Source organism: Pholis gunnellus, assembly GCF_910591455.1.
Source record: "Pholis gunnellus genome assembly, chromosome: 21".
NCBI classification, from domain to species: Eukaryota; Metazoa; Chordata; class Actinopteri; order Perciformes; family Pholidae; genus Pholis; species Pholis gunnellus.
In genome coordinates, this window is record NC_136548.1 from 15,935,653 (window position 1) to 15,963,177 (window position 27,525).

Sequence of the window (27,525 nt, forward strand, 5' to 3'; positions counted from 1 at the left end):
CTGACACAAACAAGGTAGCAGCTATAAAAATACTTTAAAAAAGGCAAATTAATCAGAAAAGCAATGATTTCTTCTTGAGCAAGGGTTGAAATGGACTGCACGCTGACGCTAAACAATAAACAAGGAACAGTAAAATCACTCAAACACAAATAGAAAAACCAGACGCCGTAAAAATCACGAGCGGTGGTGAACGCTCGTATCCGAGGCGGCTCCTGCAGGTGCATCAACACCAGGCCAAACATCTGTCCAACATACAGTTGTTTTATTAATTCTCTTTGATCAGTGGAGCCCACCTGCCTCCTACTCTGCCTTTACATTTCCTCATTTTACACAACGGCCCCCCTTCTTGGCCGCCGTGAGACAGACAGGTGTGTGAGCCAGCTTGCTGCTCCCTGCATCTGCTGGTAATAGAGACGCATCTATAGAGCCAGAGGGGGCTCAGTGTGACCAGAGGGGGGGGGGGGGGGGGGGCTTGGGTAGCACACGCTATTGCTGTCAGATATCCTGTCACGGGATGGCACGGACATCAAGCGGCAAACATGGATCTGCATTCATAAATGAGCCGATACGACGGAACGTGAACAGGTGTTCCGTCTGTTCTCCTGGGCTTCTAAACACAAATCAATCTCTTAATCTTCAATAATTGTCTTCATAATTAATGAGACATTTCATGTCATACATGTGACACGACCCTGGAATTTCCTGGAAGCTAGTATCCGAATTCACCTCATCTTTCTATGAAAAGACGGAAACAAGCCAAAACCTGATCTTGGCTTGGATTAAGGCGACGGAGGTGTGGTGTAACTGACTGATCTGAGGAAAGCAAACCCGATAGGGCAGCCGTATAGGGCCCCAACTGCAACACCACCTTAGTTTAACCGCTCATTACCCCCGTGTAAACCAGCACGGGCTTCTCCTGAGGTGCGTCGGCTAATCTCCTTTTATACCTGCGGTGATAAGACAGACTCCCTCTTGATCCTCGTGTTTCCGCTCTCGCCGTAACATCTCTGGGGCTGAGCCTGTCGCAGCATGTCTGACATCTGTCAGACAGAGGAAACAGTGGGAGGAGGGGGTGGGGAACTGGGTGAGGGGGGGGAGTGAAGCGTGATCCGATAGGGCCCCAGATGTAGGCGCTATATTTGGCATGTGGCGGACCTTTACGATCCACCTAAGATCGGTTAAGTCAACTGTTTTTTTTGAAAATGCTAATTCAATACATTAGACGTCTTTATGATCTAAATATGGATTTAAGTTCCATCCAAAAAAACACTTTTCCTCTAAAAACTGACTTTTATTTGTAATTGAAGCATTAGGTCACTTTCTTCTTCTGCTGTTTTGTAGACTCGGGGAATTCCACTGAGACAAACCTGCCTTTTTCCATCTTCCTCTAACTTTACTGAAAGCCGTTTCTATTTTTCGCTTAATGTAATTTATTCTTCTGCTAATGTTCCCTGACTCAATCTAACATCGTCTATGAAAGGACGATGTTGATTCAGTTTCAAGTTAAAAAACACCAGAGAGGTACTGTAGCACACACGTCACCATTTTAAAATGCAACGACATCAGAAGCGGTCCACTACAGCGCAGCATCCAGAGTCAGTTCATCCAGTGTGTGAAAAAACATTAACTGCTTTTCACCAATCAAAGTTGCTCATCAAACATTCGAAATGAGCCTTTGTATTTCCTGTTGCAATGCGTGTTCAGTTGGTAGCTGACAGGAAGTGAACTAGCAACAGACTGACAATAATAAAAGGTCAGACCCCCGTCAAAAAATAAATAAATAAATAAAGACTCTTGGGTGCAGGCCCCCGTCATAAGACACTCGTCTCAAGGCCTAATTACTTTTTTGCAGGAAACCCTGAGGTCTATGGTTTAAGTAATAATTAAATCAGAGAAAAAAGAGAACAATAAAATCCCCCTTTAAAGAGCCTCTTGCGTCCACAGACAGAAACATATTAACACTTGGCATAGTACTCAAACACGCCTCTCTGGTGTTTCCCCGCTACAGTCGGTGTCTACTGTCTGACAACATCTTGCCATGATGACTCACACAAGGTGAAAAATATACTGCCTGAACATGTACAACAAGAGGTATGACAGAAAATGTTTTTTCCATATTAAGCGAGTGATATTTTTCAAAATGTGGGTGAACCAGCCAAAGGGGGGGCACGAGGGGTAGAGTGAAGGCCAAAGTGAGAGATTGCGTGTGAAGCCACCGCAGCATGGCGAGCTCTTAAAGGAGAGCAGGGTATAGACCGCTAAATGTTTAATGCCCCCCCCCCCCCCTGCAGCCCCTCTGCCATGTTTCCTACCATTGTGACAAGGCTGTTTGGATATTGCTTTGCAGCAGCTTGAAGCTAATACGATCAAACACACCACACAGCAACCTGCTCTGGAGATGGTGTCAAAGGGATGGGAGGGGAGGGAGGCGGTGAATGGGAAGAATCAATAGGGGGTTCGCGTGTCTAGCGCTGCCAGGTGTCTGTTCCCATCCCAAAGCCCAGAGCAGCAGCCGCCTGTACCCATAACAGCCCGGGAGGCACCCGCGATGACAATAAGACATCATCTGCAAACGCTACAATTACCCTCTGTCATCCCGCCGAGCTCCTCTGTTAATTACACAAACCATTTCCTTCAAGATGACTAGCTTGGCTGCCAGCCCGGGAATCTATCATTCCCCATATCGGCGTCTGTCTGATCCATGAACAGGTTAATCAGGTTAGTCCCGAGTTAATACAGGTGGCTTGGTTTCAGGGGACAAGCTGGCCGCTCGCCAAGGGAACATGCTCCACTTCAACCTGCCAAGCTTGGCTTTTTTTCCCCCCCTTGTTTTTATCGTCATTCACACCACATCCTGTTTGTCTTCCTCTCCGGTGTGTCTGTCAGTGCTCCAGCTGAGCAATTATGCTGCTCCAGACTTGTAAATATCAACGATGATTTTGTGATGAGAGGCAAGCCGCTACCTGTGTGTGGACCGGAGGAGAGGAAGGCTTGCAAACCGCTCACTGCTTTGCTTCAATGGACACCGATAGCCGTGTTTGCACTGGATCATATTGTGCTGTAACACGGGGCCGCTGTTTACTTTGTGCAATACATTTTCCAGTGAGGTTAAGTGGCTCTGTGGAGGCGCAGTGCCACCAGCATACACCTCCCCCCACAGAGGTATTAGATAATATTTCCAACTGGCGGGGTCTCCGCCACATCTGTGTCCTTGTTTGGACATCTGCATTTTGTGTTGTGAGAGACTCGAGTCTTCTCTCCCCGTGGAGACAGTCGGCCTGTTGGCCTGTTAATAATCTAAATGTATGCTTTGCTTTTAGCAAAAATTATTTAACTATATAGTTTGGTTTTATGGGGTTATTAGACAGTTCTTATGTGGAATATCACTCATACTTTGATTTGACTGCATATTAATGTTTTTATTCCCTTCGGATGTCTGTGACTGACAGGAAGGAAATGGTTTACCCACCTTTTTATTTGCCACTAAATCCCAGCATGCATGCTGTGGGGATTTGTGCTATGTTCCCCTCATTACAGCCCACCTCTTCCTTGGGGGTTGGAAAGCATGAACGGGACTGTTCGGTGAGTTCAGCCAATGCAAAATGGGACGGGAAGTTTAATTGCATTATAAAATGTTGTTTTCCATACAAGTCTGCCTCAGTGAAGTGAATTTGGACTTAGAAGATACACCATATTGTTGCATTACAGACATATTTCAATGTATTAACTCTTCCTTATTTGAATAAGCCCCATGTTGAGCTGAAGCAGCAGGGAACTTATGTTGGTTTTGTTTGTGCAACCTTAAAAAGGGAACACACAGACAAGGAGCAGGATGTGTCAGTCAGATATAGAGCATCTATACCCATGAGAACAAAAGGAGAAAACAATGGTTCACAGCTAATAATAACTTAAGAAATCTAGATCAGTCCACACTTCACGTGGCAGAATGAAAATACTGTCAAACGTCCTCGGTATGGCTGCACAGAAATAATAAAATGCAGATAGTCTGACAATATTCTCCCTATATTCATTTCATTAACACATTGCAAAAGAAAACTGAGTTTCAAACTTTGGCTCACTGGTTTAGTTGCAGGAACATTTTCTTATAAATAAAGCTTTGAACTAAATAATGATGTGCCAACATATTTTTAAACCACAAGCAGCAAACAGGACAAACAGAAAAAAGACATTTCTCTCAATGTTTTCCAGTCACAAGTGTCAATTCAAATATGAAAACTGTGGCATTACTGTCAACATATTCCTCTGCACTGCACCGCTTTGTGATCTGTAACTCGGTGTGATATGTATCTGTTGGGATACATACCGGCATTTGAATTGCCAAAATCCCCCATGACCGTGAAAACTTCACCCGCAATTTGCCGCGGATGTCAACATCCCGGTCCGTGGACATGTTAGTAAATACATCCCCTCGGATATTGTGAATGGGAGCCCTGTTAACACACAGAGGTGTTTCAGAGGCTTGTAAATAAACAGCCCTGGAGGTGTATCTCATTATGAGCCAGAAGGAAACATAGGCAGCTTTTACAGGGAGTGAGGGTAATGGGAGGGGGCATTTCCGATAAGCAGGCAGACCCACCACCACCACCACCGGCAGCCAAACCTCCCACACAGCTATGGGTCACCTGAAACCACGCAGACCCCCCACTTCCATAACCACAGTGCCAGGCTGAGCAGGAAACAGAAAAACTCAAAATTAGCCAGGTTTTTTTTTATGTGCAACCACGTCACAGAAAGCCAGCTTTACCACACACACACACACACACACACACACACACACACACACACACACACACACACACACACACACACACACACACACACACACACACACACACACACACACACACACACACACACACACACACACACACACACACACACACACACGCACGCACGCTAGAGTCACATCTTGTTTTTGCACGCTTTAAAAGACGTGCAAATATTGAACTGCCAAATGTTCACAAACATGCTGTTCTCAAGAGTTACTAAAATATCAACAATGTCTACTCATGTTTCAATAAGTTGAAATGTCCTATAAAACAGAAAAAAATATTATTTATAGCAAGTTTGTATTCCAAAACATCCAACATCAAGAGAAGGTATTCTCACTGAATCACTGCTAAATTCAAATTAGGGATTTTGCTGCATAAAAAACATGAATATACATGTATGATATATGTATATTGTGTACGTAATGTTGAGTATGACAAATACAATCCCTGAAACGTTGATGTAGTGCAGGGGTGGCCAACCCGCGGCTCCCGAGCCGCATGCGGCTCTTTGCCCGGTTTCATGCGGCTCTTACGTTCATATCGAAGTTTGTATTTGTGTTTTTTTAATGTTCGTGTTCGCTTCGCTTGAGTTAAATACGGTATTTTCGTCAAACGCGCATGTGCGGCCACAGATTACGTTCCTCGTCGACCCATTTAACGCCGAGACGGACTGTTTGAAAGCCCCGCTAGTCACAGATGAGGATGCGGCTGAGTTGGAGATGATCGATCTTTGTGAGGAGGACCAACTCAAACCTGCTTTAAGGGACCATTGAGTTCTGGAAAAGTGTGCTAATGAAAAAATACCCCAATGTCAAACGGGCTGCGCTTAAGATACTGTCAATGTTTGGGTCAACATACGTCTGCGAGTCTGTGTTTTCTACCCTGAAACACGTGAAATCAAAGCATCGATCTGTTCTGACTGACACCCATGTGAAAGAATTGCTTCGAGTGGCAACAACGGAATACAAGCCAGATTTGAAGAGGATTGTTCAAGGCAAGGAATGCCAGAAGTCCCACTAAGTAACATGCATAGTAAAAGAAAAACACTATTGTAAATTATTATATTTTTGTTTGTGGACTTGGTTGAACTGAGAGTTTGTCTGTGTGAGACAGTGTACACAATGTTCATTGTTGAAAATGACTGGCCTGTGGTCTTAGGAGTCAATTTCTGTCATTATCATGTTGGTGTGTGACATTTACAATAAATCTGGCTGAGCAAAGGTATGTGTGTGTGTGAGGAAGGGATAGGGTGATGTTCATGTGTGCCCATGTGTATAATGTGGCTCTTTGCAGTAACACAGTAAAAAATGTGGCTCTTGGTCTCTGACTGGTTGGCCACCCCTGATGTAGTGTGTCGAGAACATACCGACGTTTCTGGGGGTTCCTACTGCATCAGGATGCCACTTTTGAAAGATTATGTGTAGCCTACAAGTCAGTAAGCCAACTTTTATGGAGCGCGCAGAGAGAATGTACTGTATACAGCGCGGATACTCAAATAAACACACACGGAGCTGAGCACAGCAGAGAATGGTCACGACAATCAACTGGAAAATCTGCATTATAGACATAACGCTGTCAGCGACCTGTCAATCACAAGGTAGCCCCGCCCTAAAGCATACTCTGCTTTAATTAACATCTATTTGACTCTAAATTGACCATTATTTACTAAATGAACATCATGCTGTATTGAAAAAGACTTGAGATTGAGACCATAAACTCATGTTTACTGAGGAAATAAATCAAGTAAGAAGTAGAGTCTGAACTTTGATGGATAAACCTCAACACAGCAATCCACCCCGTATGCAGCAGCAGTGCAATATGCATGCAGCAGATAGTTGATTATGTACATTAAAATCACAATGCATTGCTTGAAACAGACGAGATGTATGAAGAATAGCAGTTGACACATAAGCCATAAACTATGCACGCACAGCCAGCAGCTAACATACAAACAGCAACTAAACAGAGCAAGACACCAACTCTAAACATGCATGTGAGCACAAGCAGTTAGCTCTTAGCTATCTGACCTTGGTTTGGTGAAGCAGAGGTCGCTGGCTTCTCCTTCGTGAGGTGTGTCCTGGCACCCGAGCTGCTACGTCAGGGACTTGAAGTGCACCTTTGTGGCCCCCCAGCTGAAGGGAATGACGGTAGAAGCACGTTTCCTGGTCCAAGCAGCAGCAACAGAACGTCAAAACACCATTATTTCCTCCACAAAGTCGTCTTGGAGTGATATAATCAGACTCTTTGTGGCTAGTTTGCTAATTAAATGCAGCAGCTAGCAGCCGCGCGGCATCAAATTGGAGTGGGCGGGGCTTTCGTCAGGTGTCACTCAATTAAAGGGTCAGTTCACCAAAACCACCTCCACAGGTAAACACCTGTGGAGGTGGTTTTGGTTTCATTTACCCAGGTTTCAGGATAGCTGTCTCCTCCACCGAACCAGATACAGGTGAGTGGATTGGTGATTGTGGTGATCTCCAGGAACACTATGCCCTCATTTGTATGCTTGCATCCTAACATACTTAATCATAGATCCTATTTTCAGCATTATTATGATTATTATATTGTTATTTACACTGTTGTTATATATGTGTGTGTGTTTGTGATTACTCTAAATGATCCAGTGAAATAAATTGAACGGTTTTAATGTGGGTTATTTCTTTCATTTAAAACGTGATGTAATGAATTTAGGACTTTGCTATTGTTTTTTTTTTTAACCCAATTGTAAAATGTCAAAGCTTTGGCACCACAAATCCTCCTCAAATTACTAGGGTGGAGGTATTGTTTTTATTGAGCATCCCCCATGATTTATCTGCACTCATACCAGTAAATGCAAGATAATGGACACACGTGAGCTGTAGATTTCTCCTAACCCAACAACAGTAGCCTACAGTTGATGCCTGTGTCTGCTAGTACCCTTTATGTCAAGGCTTTTGTGAGATATTTCATTAAATCTTACCTTCGTCATCATGACCTTTTAAAGGTATTGATTTTAATGAATGCTTACATTTGATGGTGTCATTTTCCACAAAAATAAAAAAAAGACTTCGGAAGAGAATCAACGAAACAAAAGTCAGGCACAAGAGGGTTTGGTAAAATATATACTTTTTTATTTATTTCTTCATACAAAGAAATATTTTGAATGTTCAGTATTTAATCATCTAGAAACATCTGTTCCATTTTGCTTTTGCATTGTGTAAAATTAATTCCTTTGATGTACATACCACAAAATACTTGATTTACATGTTGTTTCATTTTTGTACATACAGATCTGCTAGTCTAAATACATATTATATGTGGGTAAGACAAACATTTGTAACATTTTTAGATCTCAAAACAGGTTGAATAAAACTCAACCATAACCGATGCAGCAACACGGAGTAAACCCATGACTGCAAGAAGTTTATTTTTTTTTTAGTTTTCATATATTCCCCTCAGTTACGTGAACGTGACCGGAATTCAAATGCAGGTCTCCATCAATTACAGGGAAAATGTCAAGACTTTCCTTCCAGAATGGGACAGCTTGCTGAGAGAGGTCATCATAAATGCTTTCTTTTTAATAATCAAACATTGCACTAAGGAGAGAAGGGGGGATGAAGGCTTTTTCTACATAAATTCTCACGAGGAGTGTCATCGCTCGGGCAGAGTGAAAGTAAAAGATAGAACTACAACAAGCCTCCATCTCCCCTGCTCCCAAACATTGGTTTGAGGCTAAACCAGGCAGCTGGTTTCAACTGGAAAACAAGAGAAATAACTGAATTGGGTTCACTCTGTCTTAATGACAGGAGCAGGCTAACTGTGTTGTATTGGATATTTAAAGAGGCACAGCATTTTCTTATCTTAAAAAAAAAAGAGAGCGAGACAATCAAATGTAACTTTTAACTAAAAACTGAGTGACAATCTGACCTTTGAAATGGATTTGAGGGTCTTTTAGTGTGAGGATAGGTTGTGTACATTCAGTCTGGGCCCTGCTTAAGCACATGAAGCCCTTCCTCTGGATGCTAATAATCCCTTCCCATTATCCCTGCATTTTCATGATGGCCACCACATTGAGCATGCATAGCGTAGCGTAGCATAGCGTAGCACGGCCGCCGCCCTTATATATTGGCGTGCCACCCGCTGCAAAGAGATAGGGCAGCACATCAAAGAATGATAACTACACGTTCTCTCCCTCTTGCATATCAAGAATTCAAGTAGAAAGACGAAAACAAAGGGGGGGGGGCAGCGATAGCGACTCGAGCTGTGTAAAACGTGATATCAACACAGAGTTTTTGTTTTTTTTGGCAACAAGTAGAGGGGTGTGAGGGTGAGTGAATAAGGCATAAAGTATATAGGCCATGGACGATGGCACATGAGGTTTTCTTCCACTAGAGAGGTTAGACACTGAACCCCCCCACCTCCCCCGCCTGAGGCAATTCTTGCCGTGCTTCACAAAACCCTTTCCTCTTCCTTTGATCTCTTTAGTCTGGGATCTGAGACGGGGCCTGGTGGACTTCTGTCTGAAGAAGCGCTATTTCAGTGAGGCGAAGCCAAGTTGTTGTCATCTTTTCTATCTTTATGCTCGATTCCTGACAGATATGCCTCTGCTGCCTCATGCAAAGATTTTTTTTTTTTCATTTATTTTTTTTTTTTTACAGTGAAAACAAGGCGCACACACCCTTCCCCTGACCCTCTGTGCTCCGGCTCGGCTCGGCTCTGCTCTACAAATCAAATGCCTCTCAAGGAAATTTGATTGAGACTTTGTGTGACCTTTGAACTGAGCGGATAGGGCAAGAGCCTGGCTCTCAGCCAACACTGCTTCTAATGGGGAGTTAGAGAGCGGAGGCCCGATCGATCCGCCAGTTACCTTTACCCGATTAGCATAATGTTAACATGGGCCCTTATGTGGTCCGGGATAGGATTTACCGTTTGATGGATGGGTCATTCATTAGAGCAGGCAGCAGGAGCACCGAGAATGAAAGGGCAGCTGTATACTTTAAGCATGAGTGACACAATGACGATCAATTAGGCCTATTGATCTAACTGTTATTGAGTGGAAAGGGACATGAGATCTGCAGCTAAGGCCTACGCCAGTGCAGGACAATTGGATTGCAGAAAACTTAACTGTGTTGCAGTGAAACACGTTACAGAAGAATGACACTCACAATGAGAGGGTTTGAAAAGTTATAGATGCATATGAATGAGGCTGCATATGGATCGGTGTTCTCCGCTTCTCTGGGAGCACTCTGTACCCGTAATATGGTGCTTTTTCCATTTTCCACCCTAATTTCTACTTCGGTCATCGCTGATTATCTGTATCACGAAGCACCGATAAAGCCGCTGAGTTTACAGGACCACGAGGGAGGGAGGCGAGAGAATTCAAAATGAAAATGAGGAATGTTAAAAACAACATGTGGGCCAGATGTTATGTACAAATATGGTTAGGCAGCTTAGTGAATTAATTGCTTAGAAATAAAAATAAATTATTATAAAATAGATTTCTGTACATTTTACATATATATAGCAATATCTCAGCATCTTGCCATTGAATTACAGAAGGAAAAAAAAAAATAACTTGTCGACAAATTGACAAAAAAAGAAAATTGTCTTATGATTTTCACATTAATCCCAACCAAAGTTATGTCCTGTCATCTGGTAGAACTTCATGTTGAAGGGCCTGTAGAAGTCCCGTAGCCTCTGCACCACCTCGGGGTCAATGTTGGGATGGGTCCGCCCTTTGGTTTTGCCCAGGCAGTGGGGCTTGCTGCTGCCCTCGGCCTTCTTCAGGCACGGGAAACCCTTGGTCTGGTTGAAGTAAAAGTGTTTGTCCGTGATGATCCTCTTGAGCCCCAGGAAGTCCTGCACGCGGCCCAGCTCTCCGGCCGGGTCGCTGATCAGCCGCTCGCCGCTCACAAACAGGATCTGCTCCATGGGGAAGTACTGCAGCCAGTTGTCCAGGTGTTTGGCGTAGATGCCGATCTGGATGGCGCTCCACGAGGTGTCGATGAGCCCCGTAGTCCTGTTTTTGAAGGTGAGGCTCTCGAAGGAGGGAATGTCGGGCTTCTTGGACAGCGTCTGCGTGTAGTCCGAGATGGCCCTGGTGACGGGGTCCCTCACTACCACGATCAGCTTGGTGTCCCGGGACATGGCGGCGATCCTGGCTGGAGCCTCTCTGGTCACAAAGTAGCTGGGGGTTTTCTCCATGGTGATCTGGCCCTCCAGAGTCTTAGGCATCAGCTCCCTGAGAGGAGGAGAAAAAAAAAAAAAGGAGGTTAGGCAAAGGGTAAGGTGGAGCAACGTCTTGCATAATGTAATCAAGTTGATGGGGTGTACTGTGTTCTGCAATCAATGACTCACTGAGCCTGTTTAGCCTTATTATAGGGCTTGAAAACCTACAGTATTAGTGCAGGCAGCTCTCCAACATCAACATGCTCACTCACTCATAAGATATCTCACTTCTGACAGAAAACAGAGAACTGTTGTTTACGACATAATCAAACAGGGAAATATTTACAGGGATTTCCACAAAACATGGCCGACCCTGAATTGAACTTCATTAGGGATTAGGAGCTGGGTTTTCCCACCTCTGCTCAGGCTCCTCAATTCTCTCTTCCTTTTTGCATCTAATTTGCTGTTATTTAATTTATTAATTTATCATTTTCATTAAAATTAGCCTTTAAATGCATTTTCTTCCCTATAAATTAGCGCGTTAATCCCATTATGCGATGTATCTTCCCCGAGCTGGTCTTTCCTCAACCTCACTGCTGGATGTAATGTTCCAAAGTGGTCGGACCTAATCAAAATTCCCCCGCCCCACCTTTGGAGCAATCTCAATCTGCCTTGCTGACTCAGGCATAGCCCCACCATGGTGCCCCCACCCCACCCATCCGACCAGTAAAAATAAATAAAAAATCAAGCACGCATCAGAGCTGAAAGATGATGAGCCTTGTTTCAGAAAGGGATTCAGGTTTTTGGGGGGTTTCTTTTGACCGGAGTGGGTTTGGTTTTGGGTGAGGGACTGGCTGATGGGCTTCACACAGATATGTTACATGCAGACATATAATCAAAAGGCACTTGAGAGCAACTGGTTTTGAAGGAAAAGTGAGAGCGCTCTGCTCTCTCTGCATTAGGTTTCACAATCGGTGGCCAACCGCAGCGTCTCGATTATGGCGGAGGCGATAAGAGCGGTTTGACTGACATTGGGACATGGATTGCCTTTCCCTCATTTGCCCCCCGGCACCAGGAAGAAAACTTATGTGTGAAGTATATACGCGGGATCAAATGTGCTTCTGGTGCTGGCTCGATGGGAGGGGTTCGCATTGTGGACTGGAAACAGTCGGATCAAAAAGACAAAAAAAAAACAGGAAACAAGCAGTTTGAAGCACTCGAAGGAGAACAAAAACAAAAGGAAGGACGAGATAACCTAGGGCACTTATCAGGGTGAGCACGCTCTCGCAGATAACAGCCCTGTTAGCCTGTTGTACCCTGAGCCTCGCCTTTGTTGTTCAAGCGGAGGCGCTGATACACCATTGTCTGCTATTGTGGTCGATCCCATTGAAATGCTGTGTAATCCCACAGAGAGCAGAGAAAGGTAAAAGATGTCGAAACTACAATGTTGGACACATCCCGTACACTCAGAAGTCTGTAATGCTCGATTCTCCCCCAGAGCCTCAGCTGCTCAGCAGAAATATACTCTAAAAGCCGGGAATCTAGTTCACGTCCATCCAGCTCATGGCTAATTCATGGAACATCGGCTCTCCATCGATGCACATATTTATGTGCAGGAAAGAGGGTGAACGGTGAGGGAAGGGGAGGAAAGGCCCAGGGTAACGTCAGGTAACCCATAAAATGGCTTGTGTAAATGGTGTTGGCAGATTTGTGTAATCCTAATGCAGTGCCAGTGATCTAATTATGATAATATCTTCTTGATTGCTGAATGGAGTAGACTTGGGGGGGGGGGGGCAAAGATGTTTCCCAAAAGCTCATTCAGCGCCAGACTGGGATCTGTAATAAACAAGCCGGGAATCTAACCTCAGCGCGGCTCTTTTTAGTTTTATTACTAAAAACAGTCGAGTGTCTTGTGTGATGAGATGCAGAGATGACACCATTGGGTTAAAAGCATGCGGGAGGTTCTGAGTGAGTGTAGCTTCCCAGTGTTGTTTTGCATTTTGATTTATCCATTTCATTTTGCAACTTTAACACCAGTCTGACTCTCGGCCTGACCTCTCACTAGTGGCCAGTCCAGGCTCATTAACAGCCTTTTGAAATCCAAACACACACACACAGCGTGTTGTTTTATGCACGAGCACGACTGATCTCTCTGCCAGCAAAACCATTCCTGGAGGTATCCGCAAACAACACTTCATGACCACACGCTCTGAATTCTCTGCCACGACTTCAAACTGGACCCTCCTGAATGTCTTCAAGGAATACAAACCAAACATGCTCCACTTAAACTGCGCGCTTTTTTCGCCATTCTCTTGAGATGCACAATGGTGCCTGCAAGCTTTTTGTCATTCCTTGTGCGAACATACAAAAAAAAGAAAAATTCCAGAGCCGACACAGAGGAGGCAAATGGCTTCCCATCTAATCCGATTTCAACATGACAATACGGCGTGGAGATAGGGAGGAGGCCTGAGTTACAATGTGCATAGTGATAGATTATGCTGATCCAAGCTCAGGGATTTTTATTTATTTTTTTACAAAAAATCCAGTGTTGGGGGTTGGAGGAGCATAAAACAAGGAGATGGTTGGATAGCGAGGGAGAAAGAAAGTGGTGAGGAAACCCTTAAAAAGCGCCAAATCCACAAGAAGAGACCCCCACCCCACCCCTAATAAAAAAAATCTCCACCTCTGACTTAACCCTCTCTCTCTGCCAAAGAGGCAAAAAAAAATAAAAGGCCGGCAGAGAGAAAAGAGGAGAGAGGAGGGGATTTTTAGTGGGACAAGTAGCTCTTGGGGAAACAATGCCTATTATGCCCCTTTTTGATTTATGAGGTGCTGCTTTTAAAGATTCCGTCAGCAAACAGGCAACTCTGTGACACCGGGCTCCTCTTTTTTCCTGCTTTTCTTTGAAAGTGAGCCATTGTCCTCGAGTGGAGGGGTGAGCGGGGCAGCGGTCAGGGCAGCGGGGCGGGGATGGGGGGCAGGGTGGAGAGGGGGGGGGGGGGCGGATAGAGGAGAAGGGGGGGGGTAGGGGGGGGGGGGGGGGGGGGGGGGGCTATCGAGGGCTGAGTGGAGTCCTTCTCAACCTCGAGTGAGAGAGAAGCCTTTTGGAGGGCTCTTAAGTGGAACGTGTGCCAAAATGGCCCCGCAAACATCAGCCTGTCCCCCCTTCGATACCGAGGACTCCACAGACGTCTACTGTCGAATGAGGGGAACGGTAAGAAACTGTAAATAACTAGACCTCAGACATCATGACGCAACAACTTTTTTCCTTGCCTCGATTGTGCCTCCACATGATATATATATCTGTCAACTTGTATCTCGCCTATCTGCACCTTTCGCCCATTGAGAATATTTCCAAGTTAAAGGACATGCCAAAAACAGCGATAAGACACAAAGCAGAAGCCCTTGTCACATGACAGCATCAAACAGGGGGCCGGGCCGAGTGGCCCTTTGGCCTGTGTTTTTAAAGAGCCCTCATCCCGCCGGAGATAAACGGCAGGCAGGAAAAGGGTTATTTCTGTCTGGTGCTTCTGCCTCCCTCCTGTCATGTTTGATTTGACGATAACGGGCTGCCACTGAGCTCACACAGCATCCCTGACAAAATGACTAGTTTGCCCACACACACAAAAGGACAGAAGCTATTTGGCGCCCGTCCGTCAATTTTCCGTTCGATACAAAAGGGTTTTCAATTGTCTCACATGTCTGGATGTTGAAAGCATTTGAATCTCAAATTAGGGTTTGTTTATTTGAATACATACAAATCAGAGGGCACTTTGTATCCACCAGCGGAGGGGAGGGTGTGGCTCCACTCCTATGGGCATTTAAAGCTCAAGATGTCTTGTTTCTAGGGCTCGACGAGTGTGTTACCTCCCCGTGGGAGGTGACGCCACCAAAAACAACAGCGTGCACTGAACAGTGCTCCAAGTAGAGGCTGAATTAACCAACATAAATCAAACAAATCAGCTACTTTCGGGTAATCAAGCAGACTTCACTTCTATGTCCCGGAATCTATGAGTTTCCTTGACATTAAAACATCCCACAGCCTCCACTCTTCACCCCGTTCTCTCTTCCATTGATCCCAGCGGTTCTGCCGACCCCCTGACAATCAGGCCTCGAGGTCCGATAGCAAAGTGACACTTCACAAGTGGGAAGACGGAGAGGAGGGGAAATGAGGGAAGAGGTACTGAAAGGCTCCCTTTCTTTGCCAAGGGCCTCTTACCCCGAGCCCTCCACATGAACCAATGCGGTGGACGTACGAGCATTTTCAAGGGAAATACAAAGAAACATCTTTATTCCTCATTGGATGATAAAGATCTTGAGCAGCACTTGTTCGTTCACAGTCGAAGCGTGTTACGAATTTGATTTGATTTTCAACGCCGAGGAGAGCACAAGCATTTTGAGTGCAAAATAAAAAACGCATATAATTCTTAAGACCAATGTGTGGAAAAATCGTGGTGCTAGAAACACAGTGGACAGGATGATAGACGATGCATGCAGATATGGAGGGTCCATGAATTCATGGATGAGTCACTGATAAATAAAAGCAGTGTTCATTACCAGCGCTCGGCTCGCAGCAGGAGAAGCCTACATGCTATGAAATGGAACTGAAGAGAGCAAAATGTTTATGTAACACACAAGCCGACGCACGGACGGACACACACACACACACACACTATGGCCACTACAAAGGGAGGCAGACATGCACGCTTCTGCTCACTGAATACTTTCAAAGTAGCATTTAAGCACATACAGAAGCCGGGCATTTTGAAATACACTCCATTGTGCCTGGAGTCTGACATTATATTTAACCACTGAGCATGGCTTTGGCTGTACATTAAAAAGAATAGAGAAGACGGTTTATGGACGCAGAGCGGGAGAAGAGCTCCGGCTGCAGAAGCTTCATCTGGTCTCTCTTTCAAGCCCTTGGAGTGGAGTCCAGGTGTTAGTACGTGGCCACTTAGAGCTCTTTGACAGTTCATTTCCTGGCTGAGGAGAACCAGAGATCTCTGCTTAAAACTGAGACCTTGCAGGAGCGCATGCTGAAGAGGGTCTGTGCGCATCCGCGTCTCATACGTCTTCTACACAAGTGTCCATCTGTATGCGTCTTTCACACCTGCTTGTAACTCGATACCGGCATGATGAACCCAGAGGGATGATGATGCAGCACCTTCATCGTCCCTGATCAGAGTCATCTGTCAGGGCTCCTCCCGAGCCTGAGGTTTCAAATTGACAGGCCTCACTGAATAATGGTGTCACTGGAAACTCGGGAAGGCGGCTGAGTGGAAGCCCCTCCGAATCATCTGTCTGCTAAAAGGATTAATAATGCAGGCCGGCCTGGTATCACACACACTCAGGCCTGGATGGGATGGTGCAGTTCTAAGGAGGGGAGCTGTTTGAAAGCGAAATGTCTCCTCCAGATATCTGGGGCCAGTTTCCTTTGGAAGTACTTTTAGGTGCCAACGCTAGTATTTCTTTCCATGGGGTGACTATTCCTTCTTGTGGTATACCATTGTTATAGTTTCTTTCGATTTTGTCAAGTCCAGTGTAAAGTCATCAAATTGGTGACTCAAGTCTAAGTCATGTGACTCGACTACACACCTGATATTAAAACAGACGGATGCTGATGCTACATACAACTGGGGAGGAAGAGGGACCTCATTGAAGTAGACTATCCAAATCTAAAAAGATGAATAAATCAAAATAAAGCCTGATAGCCCCAATGCAAGCAAAATACTGATTTACTCAAACATGCGGGGGGAGTTACAGAAGATTAGAACATTTCTACACACGAGAGGGAGAGAAGGGAGTCTGGGACAACAGGATCTAAGGTCAAAGTATGATGCAGCGGCTACCATTTTAGGCTTTTCCAGAATAAACTGGTTCCCGAGCAGTCATCTCGTCTCTTGCTCGATGACACTTTGACACCCAAACTCTGCGCCGGAGTCCTGATCTGGTTGATAAATGCAGCTCCCAGACCCCTTTAACTGCATCAAGAAGTTGCACTGTGTCAGAGCAGCCTGGGAATCTACTGACCCTCCGCGTAAACAAAGCAGTTAACCCGACCAACGCAAACCCGTCAAATCCATCATTTGTCACTGGAATCAGGGAGTCGAGCTTCGCCAGAGCAGAGAATTCTTTTTTATCATACTGTCTCTTGTGTGTGTGTGTGTGTGTGTGTGTGTGCATTTGTGTAGGAGAGGGCGAGTGAACGACAGAGAGAATGCGAGGAAATGAGGGAGGAAAAGACAGAGAGGGAGAGAAGGGGAGTCGGGCCTTGCGGTCACAGACCATCCAGACCGGTTTCGGGCTCATACCCAGCCTGGTTTTGGAGGCAACATCAGACACTAGAGAAGTAGAATAAATAAATAGAGAGCTAACCGCCACACATAATGTCATGGACTACATGGGGTCAGACACCCCAACAGCATATTACCCCCAGCCACAGCTTTCAGATAAACCCCCCCCCCCCCCCCCCACCCCGTGCCGTCCTGAAAATACTTAAGTGAAGCTGAGACGTTCTACTCTAATGTGGTCGCTTTGTGATGGGCAGCGTCGCAGAGGCATGACAAGCACACATTATTCAATTCGGTGAGTAATTATAATTTTTTTATTTCAAGCTCGGAAAAATCTGCTTTTGAGTATATTTGTTGCTATTTGGCACGCTTTGGAAAACAACACAGCCATGAGGGGGTTTTTCAGGGGCCGGGAACCACATCGGCCTGTGGCTGCAGACGGCTGCGAGGAATAACCGAGTGTTAATAACCCTGCAGTGGAGCGAAGGAGTCCACCGCCATGTGGTATAAATAAAACAGAGGAGCTGGTGAAAGGGACGGTGGAGGGTAGAAAGTAAAAAAATGCCTCCTCCCCGTCCCCCTCATGAATGTGCAAAAGAAAAAAAAAAGCTACATTTGTCTGGCTTAAGAGAGGTGAAAGATGCCATCGTTTTTTGGTAACACTTAACTCAACATTTCCCCGCTTTGTTCGACACGCGGTACGAGGTGAGTCACGTGAGGCTGATTGTTGCATTGCGCCTCGATGCCAGCGGGAAGACACTCGCACTCTGTGGAATCCAACCACTCGACGACGTGACCCAGAATTTGTTTAGCGCTTGTAATCCTCACTAATCAGTGTGTTTGCTCTGGGTCTGTTTGCTGAAGGTGTTAGCCCCAAAAGCTAGCCACACATTCCACCGCTCCGTCAGGATCGGGGCGCGACTGGCTGACAGCTTGGACGGGGAGATAAACCGATGAACCGTGACAGGATGGGAAAAAAAAACAACAAACAGGGGAAGCAACAAGGAAGGGCTGCAGGTGGAGCGTGTGTGTGTGTGTGTGTGTGTGTGTGTGTGTGTGCGCGCGTGTGCATTTGTGCGTGTTGTTGTGCGGGCGTGCAGGCAGAATCAGCCATTCTGACTGATTTCCTGACACTTGACATGCACCAAGAGGCCCACGACTCCTTGATCTAGCTACAGCAGAGATGAATAAAAGATGAAACAGACTGGAGAAGAACATAGGCTACATGCCACCACCCCCACTCCCTAGATGCACACACACACACAGTCACACACACACACACACAGAGAGAGAATGAGAGGGAGCGAGCTGCTTTGCATCCTGTTTGAATTGCCTGTCATCCGTAACTGCCTGCACACCTTTTTGAAGACAGGTGAACTACAAAGTGTGTGTGTGAGAGAGAGAGGGGATTTCCTCTCTACTGTATGTCACTCAGTGAGCTTCCTGCGTGTTTAGACTTCTTATTATTATTTTTGCTTCCTCACACTGCAGCTGTTGTCGCAGGTTAATGGTTTACAAATTCCTGAAAATGGCCTGCCTCCCGAGCAAACGTATAATTAGCTAAATTGAGTAACGATAGCACCAGTCGCGACAATTAACCTGCTGCCTTTCAGAGAAGGAAAGAGTGGCAGCAGAACTCCTCAGGCATCCGTACAGTTTTCTTTGGATTTGAGCCTAGATGTTGTCTCCTGCAATATCTCAGAGCCCCACGAAGACGAGATAATTACTGTTGAGAACATCAGGCCACGTTTTTTTTTAACCATTTCTGCTGCCAAACGCAGACATCGGTGCTAGTTTCAGGATTTCGTCATTGCTCGTGGAGCACGATGACAAATGTTTTCACCCCTCCGCTGTATCCCGATCAGTAAGCCTCTCGGGTCAGACGTGACACGGGATCTCTGCTCTAACTCTGTGAGAGGAAGCTGCTTTGTGAAGGGAGTGGAGAAGAGATATTTGAGAAAAGGCAAGATTACAACTAAATGCCAGCTCTTGGCCAGAAACAGGAAAATGTTTATTTTCCTTCTGTTTCACTTCATATCCACTTAGCTTTTTTCCAGAAATAGAAAAGCACTTGCATACCTTTGCCAAAAGTGCAGAGTGCTCCAAATCTCTCAATTGAAGTATAGAAAAATCTCATGATTTTAAAAAAATCTGATTTGGATCAAATCTGCAAAAGAGATGAAAATCAAAGGCTGCATGTGCCAGATTTCTTTCCATTTGGGTATGTACACTAGTTTATGAGAAAACCGCTGATAGTATGCTCAGCAAGGCTCTATTTCGCAATGTTAAGAGAGCGAGAGAGATTTTAAAGGGGAAAATAATCCACACAGACTTGTGCCTGAACCCACAACTTAACCTTTTGACCAAATTTCATGTCGTAAAGTTTTTGGACATCCTGCTTATTATTTTTTTTTTGCGTGTTGTTTTAGCAGCAGTTTGATAGCAGTGTGGTAGTCCTGCTGCGTCCAAAAGATACAGCCGCGCGGTTTCCAGATTCTGATCAGTTAAACAACCGGTGGAGAGAAAAACTACTCGTCGCCGTGGTGGGAAATAATTGGAAGTGAGCTGAGTTTGGCCGGGTTGTCTTGGAGTCGGAGCTGAAGTGTTCTTACAGCTCTTATGAGAGAGCCCAACAGCTCTGGGAGTACATCTCAATGGGGAGAGAGTGACTAGTGTCGTGCAGGGAGACAACTCGAGGCTTCTAATGAGGCTCTGCTCTTTTACTGCCGGGCTAATGGAAACCTCGGGAGACCTCAGCCGCTCTCTCTCTCTGTGTGTGTGTGTGTGTCCTCTCTTCCCAGAGGCAGGCACACTCTAATGGCTACCTCTGGGACTTAATACCTGGGACAAGTGAAGCTTCACCGTCATCACTTTCTCCTCTTCCTCCACCATCTCCTCAGCTATATTTTCCTTTTCTTTCGTGAAAGCAGCGAGGAGTTCCCCGACTAACCCGTCTTTAACGGCGAATGATTAACAAAACCGTTTTTAGAGTGTTTCTCCGAGCCTCCAGGGCTATTTTAATGCGCTAAAGAGGGTTTATTTAGCAGCAATGAATGACCATTAACTCCGGAGGGAGGACGTCTGGTTGTGTGCTGACATGAGCAGCAACATCCAAATTATCGCCTCGTTAAAAAACGGGCCTAATTCGCGCAGAGGGAGGGCTTGTGTGCTTCCTTTTCTTTCCTTCAACGCTACTTCATTACACTTCTTTATGAGTATCTTTTATTGTTGTCGACTTCGAAATTGCATAGAAAAACAAGGACATTCTGTGGCAGCAGTCACGTGAGGCTTCTTTCCCCGGAGTGAATGAGCACAGCAGTCCACACTTCTTCTTTTTTTTTAAAGGAGCGTGTGCGCGCCTTGTGTTTTTGCTGTGTGTGAATTCAGGAGTGTGTGAATGTTTGACGACAAGTTCCTCCAAGGCTCTGTGGCTTTTATCCTCAGCTCCAGCGGGAGGTTCCTGTCGCTGGCGGCCATATTGTCTTCACTGGTGTGGGGCAGTGCTCACTGGACACCACATCAGGAGGCGGAGGCGGAGGGGGTGGGGGTGGGGAGGCAGGCCACCACAGTGCAGCGCTGCCACTCCCCTCTCCACAGGTCTCCCCTTTCACAATTAACCGCTTGTAATTTGGGGATGAAAGCGGCCTCTTTCTCTGTTTCACTCTCCCTTCTTTGGTGAGCCGCGCCAGCTTAGGCGGGAGAGGGCCCCCGTCCCTCCACGCTGACCAAAAAGCCTCTCTAAAAGAGACAGCCACTCGTGGTCAGCGAGGCCCGCGGCGAAGGCCCGCCCAAGATCGCGCAAACCGAGCATGACATGTGTCACTATTCTTGCACATCGGCAGAGCAAGTGCACAGCTGGAGAACGGAGAACAGCAGCTCATACGGGAGGGATTTGAGGGATTTGAGGGTGACGTTTGGTGGAGGACCTGGGAGGCACTGATCCACTCATCTGGGAACACAAGGTGGAAGTTTAGCCAACACAGAGGCACAGTTTCTAACTGCTTGTTTTGTTTTTTTCATGTTGGCCACTGCGGTGGAGGATGTGAACACGCTGTCAGCTGGACGGTTGGCCGGCCGGCTGCTCGGCCCCCCTGAGGAGCCGCGGAGTTCCGGGAATCAGGAAACAATTAAAGCGCCAAAGTATCACATCATCAGAGTCCTTCTTCTCTTGAACTGGAACTGGGTTGAAGCCTCTCAGTGTTTCAGCGCGCACCGATTCTGTCAAACGCAGAGTTTTAAAACCCAAAACGGTCATCCTCGTTAACATACCTCTTAAAAGTGGGCTCAGAAACCGTGCTGTCACACTATTGTTTTCTGCGAGGAACGTCTGTAAAATCCCCAGTGGGGCTTGTAGCTTTCTGTAGCTTTCCGTGTGTCTGCAGATGGTCAACACAGAGAGCCTGTCAGCAAGCAGACGCGGGTCTGACCCCAGTCAAAGGCCCTTAACCCATCTCTGCACATTACCTCCAATCAGGCCTGACCAATCAATACCGGCCATCCCCAGGAGAGAGGCCATGCTGACATTTGTGCCCGCCGTCTAAGCGCTTTCATTCTTTTGTGACCGGAGACGACCATTACTTGCGGCTCCGCAGCTGAGCTTGTCACAACAACTTTAAGACATATCGGCTTTCACCATAACATCCCCGTCCGTGTATGCAAACATTGGCGCGAGACGTTTTTTTTGGGGGAGCGGTGACGATTTGATGCCCTTCACTGGGGCTCCAAAGAACCAGGTGGCCTCTTTTGGTCCATTGAGAGGAAGGAAGGAAGGAGGGCGAGGTCAGTGGCAACAGAGGGTGGACGGGTCACCTACATGGAAATAGGAGCACCCCTGTGGTGAGCAGATAAAAGGACGTGCATCCATCCAGAACCATCCCCGACATGGCCAGGAGCAGCAGGCAGACTCCGGCTCAACAGCCACCAGCGGGGGTGGACCGGCCTTTGGATAACGGCTTTCAAACAGCGCCGACTTCCGCAAGCATCCGCAAGTCTGATAGCGGAACGTGATTTTTTTTTTTTCCCCGGGAGCCTCCTTTTCAACAATGCCTCACTTGTTCTTTTTTTTTTTTTTAAGTAGCTTTTACTGACGCTGCTTTGTAGGTCTGTTTACCTCCACAGTGTTTTATCACTGACTAGATACAAAGGTTGACCAGAGGGACATCCTGCACGGGGATGGCGCCGGTTTCAACCCCGCCAGACTCCTGACAGCGACTGAAGCCTGACCTTTGATCACAAACCGCATCACACGAGGACTGAATATTGCACCGCTCAGTGTGTGCTCAAAGTTACACGCTGCATTCTTATGACCGAGCAGCTCACAATCATTTCATCTTAAAAAATTGTCCTCCTACGGAGATCAACAAATCTGAATTCTGATACATTCTAGAAACACAACACTGCAAAAACAACACCACAGTCTTTGCACCGCCCGTGTGGCCGTTGAACTGTGTGACTAGGCTCTCTCTGTTCAACTCTAAAGCCAATCTATGGGAGGAGCAACAGCATCAACAGTGCCGGGGCCCTGACAGCGAGCTAAGACCAGAGCCCGCGACACGACAGCAAAACCACAGCACAGTAATTATATATCAAAGCCCCTTCATAGCCAATAGGGCTAAATGCAATATGAAGAGAGCGACATGCACCACAGACCGACGGGGGCAAAATGATGCCGCAGTCAACAAGCGTTAGGAGTAAATAAAATACCAGGGGCAACTTTTAGCCGTCTGTGTCGAAGTTTGTTAAAAGTGCCAGGACCCTTCGAACAAACTGCAAGTATAGACGCTAATTATTATTTTCTTTATTTACTTATTTTAGCATAAGTAATAAAACTAAATGCACCACAGTTAGCTAAAAGCATATTTGCCTCTGTTGTCCTTGGACAGGCGGACACAAAAGCAACAACCACATGAAATACACTACATAAAACAACACCATACATAACAGTACATCAGTGTGAGCTGATCACACTGCTGAGCTCTATTATATTCTGCGTATGGAATATTAATCTTTCCAGGGATCAACTTTAATGTATGTGCTGAAGATGAGTACATATTTTCACTCATCAGTTACCACCAGGCGACTCGACTTTCACCAAACCCACGAAACAGGTGCAAATAGAAAAGGAGAAATGACGAAGCGGCGTTCCTGTTCACACTCAGTCACACTGGCCAGTTGAGCTCTGACTCTCTTTCTCTCTGTGTGTGTGTGTGTGTGTGTGTGTGTGTGTGTGTGTGTGTGTGTGTGTGTGTGTGTGTGTGTGTGTGTGTGTGTGTGTGTGTGTGTGTGTGTGTGTGTGTGTGTGCGTGTTCCTTGGTTGCCAGTTCATGCATGACCTCACTGTGAAAATGTGTACCTCCTGATACAAGGACCCCTCGGTCAAAAGCATGAATCGTGTGTTTGTCTTTGGCACAAATAAAAACATCGTCATCAGAAGTCCACAATAAGACTTGTTATCGCCACCTCCATTCATTGTGAGGCTTCCCCCCTCCGAGTCTTTCCTGCTCCCTCTGTGGCTGCATTGACTCGGTGGAATTCCAGCTCAAAATGTGTGTCCATTTTGGGGGGGGGGGGGGGGGGGGGGGTACAATAGTAGACAGCAGAGAGATTGTGCAAATGAACAAACAAGGAGGTGAATTGCGCAACTCGCACACACACACACACACACACACACACACACACACACACACACAACAGTCTGTAACCGCCTCCATTAATGACGGTGAGCAGATCATATTCCCACAGAATATATTTCAATGCCACATCATTTTGCCCCTGTGTGGAACATTCCAGCGTTCATCCCTATCTGGTCCTAATGGGGAAACTTTGGAGGCTCAGCAATAAATGATTTCCTTTCTCGGTCCATCCTCGCTCGAAAAAAAATAGAATCACTCAAAACTGTTTTTTTCTTTTCCTCCACTACTTTGCTTGATGTTTCACTGAATCATTTTCAGACTGCAATTCTTCCATTAAAGTGTGTGAAGACGGCTTTCACTATTCTCTCCAGTGAGAGAGCATTCTATAAGACAGAAACAAGTTAATGGACTTGTGCGGGGCATAAACATCATCCTGTTGCAGCATGAAATGCCTCAAACCACACAAACTATCTGAAGTCTTCTCAAGTTTTGCTTTCAATGCCGGATTTTAAAAAAAAGAATCTGTGTATTTCTGTGAGTCAGACTGAACATATTAGGTTATTTTTTTGGGACAGCAAAAGGAAATAAGAGTAAAATGAGATTTTGCTCAAGACAATACGCTTCCACCCCCCCCTACATAAAAACCCTCAGTCATGGCTTCTTTACATGGCTCAAAAGGAATTAGATTTCATGGCCTAAAAAACACTAGTTAGAAAACTCTGTATGTGGGAGTTAAATAACAGCCTCCCTGCAAACTCCAAACCAAAAGTATGTCTCTGAATCTGTCAAAGGGAGCTGCAGGAAACTTCGCACAGATCAAGGAACAGTGTCTTTAGTTTGAACGCTGCCAGCACTCGCTTCCCCCATTCGGCTCTTCTTTTTGTTTTTCGTGATGTCGCACATTGATGGGGGCCCACTTCGAGGTCTTGCATATTCAACGTGTAGAAGAAGAAGCAAACGTCCTTCAATAAAAATCAAGAAAACCTAAAAGTTTGTTTTAAATATATCAATCTGTCACATGAGCTTAACACTTCAGATTTAAACTGTGATAAAACACAGCAGGGAAAAAGACTTTTCACAGCTTATCCGATATTAGGACAGAACATAATTAGCGGATTTTAAGTGGTAAGGCCAACAGCCAATCAGGGTGTTGATTTAGCCATCGGAGATTTATGAGCCATAACCTTTGCGTGTTTATTTGCGTATCAAATAAACATAAGAAAAACAGCAGTCCGATACATTTACATTACTCAGATACATTATTACAAAAAAACTAATTAATGGAAGGTTAGAAAAACTCGAGTAGCTCTTTATACTAACACTTTGTGATGTAAATGAAAAGGATAATGTTAGTTTGTCGACCTCTGAAGATGTTAGGCGGGTTTTATTCTGAGTGGGATCCTCACTTTGTCTTGCAGATCCCCTTTTTTTTCTCGCAACGTGAACCGTTAGGCCTGTGGAGCTCTTTGACACAAGAATGCTCGGAACCATATAAACGCGTTCAGCTCTGTGAACACTATTAGGTTCAACTTTCTACAAGACAAAACCCCCACAGGAATAGTATCTTCTTTTTTTAATTCTCAAGAAGTAAAAAGTTTGGATCTCATCACACTGGGATCAGTCAGATTTGCACAAATTGTGCCATCCACGTTACGCATGATATCACACTGCATAGAATGTAATAAACATTGTGGGTCCGGTTTTATCATGAAGGCGCTGACACAAATGTAACAGAAACTTTCCTATAACACCAAACCCTACTCCAAATTAATCCGATTTAATTGATAAAAACGCACCATGATCATAAAAAACAAACAAAAAACAAAACATGAAAACAAAATAATTTCACATTCTAACTCGACAGAGAAGCCCGGAGACACGTCAGCGTGGAGGTGCAGTGTTGCGCTGCGTCCAATAGAGATCACTGCGCATCGCAGAAACAGGCCAGCCTGCCTGTGATCTACGAGCAGCGTCGTAACGTGACAACAAATCAATACTTTATAAAATAACATCGACCAACCAAGTCTGCGATCACAACTTCATATCAACTAATGCAATTAATAAGGTATAATAATAATAATGTGCAAGAGCCAACAGCATAGAGGTGTAAATGGACAGAAAGTAGAGCAAGAGTCACAACCAAATGCTGTCACCGTGTAAATCTATTTTAATAGTTTCAGTTTGGAATAAACTCTAAACTTTCTGGATAATTACTATAATGAAAACATATATACAAATATAAATATCTTATAGTTTTATGGAGGTCCTATCAAAGTTAATTAGCTTGTCAGGCTGCCTCTAACGGTGTTAGTGTTTCTGGGAGATTAATAAAGAAAACCTTTACATTTCTCTGTAGAAACACTATCAATTTGATAAAACAAGTATTATTTTTTCTCACCATATTGGCATATTGGCTATCAACACCAGCACTGTTTTGCATCACTGCACTGCTGATTCCCCATTAAATCTATTTCATGGAGTAATACAAATCATCTAGAAATGACCCACGCTCTTACATTTATGTTTTTCTGCAAACATCCACTCATCATCCAAACGCAGCAGCATCAAATTAAACTGTAGTCGTTACCTGTACCACTCCAGTCCGTTGTCGTAGTTGCGGTCGAAGAAGTGCGGCTCCGCTCCCACGGCTCTGATGTCCGGGTGAACCCGGAGGAACTCCAGCAGAGCCCGGGTCCCTCCTTTCTTCACCCCGATGATGATCGCCTGCGGCAGCTTCTTGCTCCCAGAGCCGTTGGAGAAGCTGGACATGGCGCTGGGCTCCGGGGCTCTCTGCTGCTCGCCGCGCATCTCGTCCCAGTCGTCGGCTCTGTCCGCCTCCAGCTCGTTATTGAGCAGGTCTCTGGACGCGGCGGTCCTGATGGACGGCTCCTCGTAGTCGCTCTCTATATCCTCCCACGGCTGCGGTTGGGCCAGCAGCCTGGACACCAGGTCCGTCCCGGCGCTCTCTGTCCTCTTGGCCACCGCCGCTCCGGTCTCCTTGCCCCGGTAACCGTCCACCACCAAACTTGGCATGGTGGAGCAGTAGCCCACGCAGGAGTACAGCATGTATACCCAGATTAAGAACATGATGCTGAGCAGGATTAGTTTCTTCTTCACGGGGCTGGACCAGAGGGCATACAGGCTGTGACAAACCGGGCTATATTCCATAAGCCTTTCGGTTGAAAATCATATCCCAGCGGCGCATATTGCCTAACTCACTCCCGGTGGCACCTCGACAATCCTCGCAAAATTACGCACATGCTCGCCTCAAACTAAAAAATAAATAAAACTTACAAATAAAAACAAACTCTACTCTAAATATAATAGAGAGAGCGATAATAAATCCAGGACTGAAAAGGCAGTGAGGAATTTGAAATCATAGTTTTGGCTACAATATGGGAGATTGTTGAGCTGCGACAGGCGCACCGCGGTGCTGCTCCGGGCTCATCTCAGGTTTGATTAAAAAAACTGCAGCCGGAGCACGAGACCTTATACAGAGACATGCGGTGGAGTGACAGCGGCGGCAGCCAATAGGTGCACGGGAGATAAATATGTGGACGTTCGTTGATAGGAGCGGACCAATCAGAGGGAGGCGCGGGCGGTGCCAGCCGTGGGAGCCTCGGAGTGGAGGCTGGAGCATGTGTGCGGGACTCTGCTGAGAGT

The 27,525-nt window shown here is 45.8% G+C and overlaps 1 protein-coding gene across 1 annotated transcript; it reads right to left on the reverse strand.

Annotated features, from left to right (window-relative positions):
* Positions 1-10,391: 10,391 nt before the first annotated feature.
* LOC306713165 (heparan sulfate glucosamine 3-O-sulfotransferase 3B1-like) lies at positions 10,392-27,265 on the reverse strand (the record flags this gene model as incomplete). Its single annotated transcript, XM_079182800.1, has 2 exons — positions 26,450-27,265; positions 10,392-11,010 (listed from the first exon to the last, which is right to left on the reverse strand). Exons 1-2 carry the CDS (start codon positions 27,028-27,030, stop codon positions 10,392-10,394), a joined length of 1,200 nt encoding a protein of 399 aa, XP_079038926.1. The 5' UTR covers positions 27,031-27,265.
* Positions 27,266-27,525: the final 260 nt, after the last annotated feature.